This window comes from Pinus tabuliformis, chromosome 8 (assembly GCF_031772625.1).
Source record: "Pinus tabuliformis cultivar Carrire ecotype Pingquan chromosome 8, CPIR1, whole genome shotgun sequence".
Classification (NCBI taxonomy): Eukaryota; Viridiplantae; Streptophyta; class Pinopsida; order Pinales; family Pinaceae; genus Pinus; species Pinus tabuliformis.
The window spans coordinates 1,429,919,734-1,429,924,569 of record NC_142294.1 but is presented as its reverse complement, the minus strand read 5'-3'; the positions used below and the strand labels follow the sequence as shown (position 1 = coordinate 1,429,924,569).

The window sequence follows — 4,836 nt, the reverse complement described above, 5'->3', positions numbered from 1 at the left end:
AAAATGATATTGCTCCATCATTGTTTGTTTTAAACAATCAATCTCCATAATGTGTTGATTATTTTTCTCTTCTAGTTTCTTCTTCAAGTTTGAGTCAAAAAAAGACTCAACTTCGTCCTGCAAGTAACAAAAGAGGTCAATCTTCTCTTAAAATTCATCTACAAGCATCTAGAAGTATTTCCCATGCTTGAATTCAAAAGGTCAACCTTCAGGATTTTCTGAGTTACTAAAGTTTGTAAACTATTCATAAGAGTTGCATTTTCTGCTTGCAATAGAGTTACAACTGACTACAATTGAAGAACCTCTTTACAAAGTTCATCTGTTGCCTTCTTCTCATAAAGCACGTACAACCTTATGCCCATCTTGAAAATATTGTTTTCGCTAGAAAAATGTTGTTAATATTTGTCCAATTTTTTATTTTTTTTCACTTACACCAAAAACTACAGGTCTTAGTAAATTTTGAAACCATTGTCATTACCTTTTGAGTTATCCACGATGGATCCCAGAGTGAGGGTTAGTGCACGATTCCCAACGAGGTGAGTGTGTAAATCCAACAGCGCTTCTCAAACGCAAACTAGGAATCGAACATGGGCCAAGGGTTTGCTAACATGTTAAGAGTATTTTATTACTCACAAGTTTACGTCAAAGTAAATGTAAATTCTCTATTACATAGTAATGGAGGAAGCCCCAATGTCACTTAAAGATAACTACAACAACTAGATACATACAAATCCCTATAAACTTACAACTCATTATACTTAGCTCATAAAAAAAGAAAGTTTAGAAAAACCAACTCTATGGTAATTTCACATCCTATTTCTCCAAACGTACTTAGGAGTGTTTAGATTGAGTTTATCAAAATTGTTTAGGGGTTAACCATTACATTCTTATGGACCAATTGAATTCTTATCAGTAATTGCGCACATTTTTCCACAATCGGGCTTTTTCACTCCGAAAAGTCTTTCCACTTCAGAATTCACTTAAGTGAAACGTTTCCACTCTCTTATTTTTATTTCGAAAGTCTTTCTACTTTCATTTTTTATTTCAAAAGTCTTTCCACTTTGGAATTAATTAAAAAATAAAGCTAGGTGAATAGACAGACAAGCGATTTTCTGTCTCTGTTTTCATTCATCTAAGTGCACAGTTTCCACGAATTCACATTTTTATTTCGAAAGTCTTTCCACTCTAGAATTCATTAACGAATAAAGCTAGGTGCATAGACTTAAAAGGGATTTTCGCTCTCTTGTTTCTTTGGAATGCATACATTGAGTTTAATTGTGTTAGAGGGATTAAATATTAAAGTCTGGACCAATCAATACAAATCAAAATCTTATGAACCGTTATGCGCAGTTTTCCAAAATCTCATATTTTCGTTCGAAAGTCTTTCCACTTTACAATGGGTTAAAGTGTACAGTTTTCCACGATTTCAAAATTTTATGCCAGATTGTTGGTCTTCTGTTTTGTAAATCAATGATCAAATTGTCTTCTATAACCATTTCATTGTCAAGGTAAAGTTATCCTATAGACAATTTTTTAAAGGGATTTATAACTCTTAAAGCCTTACATAGAAATAATATCAGACTAGAGCGAAAATGTCCAATAATATTATTGACGTAATTGATAGTGGGCATTCATATAAGAGATTTATTGATCTATTTCCACCTAAGTACTTTGGAAATATGTAAAAATTGGTGTTTCAAAATAATGGAATGTTTAAAAAATGCTTTTAGTAGAAATTATTAATTATTACAATTTTATTATTAAACAGGTGGATATATGTAAATGGATATAAATTTTTCATTTTAAAATTAATTGATTTATTTGTTATTTATAATTTATATGGCAATTTCATAATTATATTAGATAAATGTGAAAAGATAAACATGTATTGATCTGATGCTATTTGTCATTTTATAATTTGCATTGAAAATTTCTAATCATGTTAAGTAGATATGAAAAAGTAAACATAAATTTAGATCTACCAATTAATTAAAATTTGAAATTTCATTTTTTGATGTAAAAGAGATAAAAAGAATATATCAACATCTTTAATAACTATAACATTAATATTTAAATAAAAAATAATAATTCATCCTTATTAAATTTAAACATTTAATATGCTTGATTTTTATATGATATAATATTACATAAAAATTCTAACTCAAAAAAGCTTTAAATAGCTCCTTTTATTCCAGCCTTGAGAACCTATAATCTTAACCCGTTAAGAATAAAATGTAAATCCAATAACATTTTCTAGGATAAAATAAAATTGTAATATACTTCTTTCACAATTTTGTTTATCATTTCAACGTTTTGATGAAACAAATGAATATCAATAAATCAAAATTGATTATGATATCATTAAATAAATTCTTTCATCAAAATATGTAATAAATTAACTCCAAATAATGGAATTTTAGAATATTTGTTTTTATCATACATGAGTTTTAATCCAGAGATGAGTAAAAAATAGTTATTTCAGCTTAAGTTTATACCAGCTGGCCCATGAAGAAGTGCAATCTTCTTTGAAAGGAAATAACAACTGCATTCGAGAAGGGTTTTATCATATTTAATTGAAATGCAAATATGTGGATGTGAACATTTGAGGGTTAGAAGTGTCATTTTTATCGACACAGTCCAAAGAGGATGCGAATTTCTCACAATCCACTTGGTGCCGTTACACAACACATCCACTAACTTATGTCAAATTCTTTCACAATCTTATCTTACTGACACTGCTCATCCTTTAACGGAGCTATCATAAACTTGATAAACATCTTATTAATCTCCGTTAAGTACTTTACTAACCCAATTTACTAAGAATTGCCTTGGAGTTGCTATAAGTATTCATAACCAGCTGCTTGTTTTCTCAGACTGAATTGAGTGAGCAGCGAGTGATTTCATTCTTCCTTTTGGGACTGACATTACGGTTAGTTTTGTCAATATGAAGTGGTTTTTCAAGTATGTTTTTTTTCTGCTAATGGCATGCTACTGCTTGGTCGGGCAAGGCCAAGATGTGCAACAGCAATTCTTATCTCCTCACAATGATGCCAGAGCCCAAGTGGGTGTGGAGGCTCTGGTATGGGACGATACGGTCGCGGCTTACGCACAAGATTATGCGAATCAACGCATAGGAGACTGCGCTCTGCAGCACTCTGGTGGCCAGTACGGAGAAAATATCTACGAGCAGTCAGATAACGCAGATCCCGTGGGAGGTGCCGTGATGTCGTGGGTTAGCGAGGAGCAATATTATGATTACTCTTCAAATAGATGCGCTGAAGATCAAATATGCGGACACTATACTCAGGTGGTGTGGAGAGATTCCAAGAGGCTCGGTTGCGCTCAAGCTCAATGCGACAACGGCTGGACTTTTGTTATCTGCAACTACGACCCTCCTGGGAACTATGTAGGGCAGAAACCATACTGAATTCTGATATCCAGACATATCATATCGTATTAGTTTTCGTTAATTTCCTTTTAATGTTTTGTGTGACGGTATCTCTTCAACTTAGGTGTACGTTCACGATGCTTGTAAGCAAATAAATGGTGTTTTCGCTCATCAGAATATATAGCCCCTGCCCATCGGAGCAGGCTAGATAAGTCTGGCCTTTTAAAACAGCATAAATCCTTTGTATTTCGTTCTTAGATTATAAAAGAGTATATATTGTTTTATGTGTTTAGTGGAGTATGTCAATAAATATTGGATTAAGACTTGTAAGTATGGTATGGTCTTAGGTTTTATTACGCAGGTATTGAAGTTCAAGATTAGAATTACGATATATTTAAGATAATTATTTTTTATAAAAAATAGTATTTACCTTTATATTAAATATTATTAATTAATTACTATTCTCAATTGTATAATATATTTATTCTCACAATATTGTTAGTTAGAGATATCGCATAATAGTTATTATCTCTTTAGCTAAATTCAATTTCTTTTAAATGAATTCAATTTCTTTTAAATGACATGATTATAATGGCATTTTTTTTTTCACGATATTGTTAGTTAGAGTTATCTCATAATAGTAATTATCTCTCTACCAAAACTTTTCTTTGAATGACATGATTATAATCATATTTTTCACAATATTGTCAGTGAAAGTTATCACATAATAATACTAATTATATTCTTACCTAAATTCAATTTCTTTTGAATAACATGATTATAAGAAATATAAATAAAATCACTATATATCTATGAATATTAATCTTATAAAAAAATAAAATTTTCTTCAATATAACATACATATATAAATGATAAATAAAATTTTCATATAATAAAATTTTCATATTATTAAAATTTTAAATAGATTTAGTCATATTTTTATGTCACATATTCATGTAAGCATAAAAAAAAAGTTATTATTGGAATTAAACAATACGCAATGTTGACAAAATTAACAAGTTTTGTACACCTTATATAGCTCCTACTTATCTCTATATAACTATGGGTAATTCAAAGATTTGGTTTTATGATTTAATACAATTTATCCTCCCTTATGATGATGGTCGGAAAGATGGTGGCTGCCTTTACTCAAGTTTTGACGAGCTTTACTTTCCAGTGATTGTTTATCTTTGCAATTAATTTTCTAGGCGACGTGACTGCCAAGGCCTGGCGGTGGGATGAATCTCGATTCCTCCATTTCTCTCCAGCTGGACCTCCTCGACCCAATACCTGTTCTTAATTTACGAATGCTATTACTGTTTGCCATCAAATAGTTGATCTCATTTCCATTTTTCGATGCCTCCGTTGCATGTCTATCTCCATGACATACACTGTATAGGGTTATTGTTGCTCCTTCGCGATGAGAATGGTTTACTGCTCTGTCTTTT

At 31.0% G+C, this 4,836-nt stretch overlaps 1 protein-coding gene across 1 annotated transcript; it reads left to right on the top strand.

Annotated features, from left to right (window-relative positions):
- The first annotated feature begins 2,858 nt into the window (after positions 1–2,858).
- LOC149241025 (pathogenesis-related protein 1A-like) lies at positions 2,859–3,672 on the top strand. Its single transcript, XM_089367418.1, has one exon. The coding sequence runs from the start codon at positions 2,945–2,947 to the stop codon at positions 3,425–3,427; it is 483 nt and encodes a 160-aa protein (XP_089223544.1). The 5' UTR covers positions 2,859–2,944; the 3' UTR covers positions 3,428–3,672.
- The last annotated feature ends 1,164 nt before the right edge of the window (positions 3,673–4,836 follow it).

Bases quoted from the DNA above. Each gene is read 5' to 3' on its own strand.
- LOC149241025 (XM_089367418.1), top strand. From the start codon at position 2,945: ATGAAGTGGTTTTTCAAGTATGTTTTTTTTCTGCTAATGGCATGCTAC.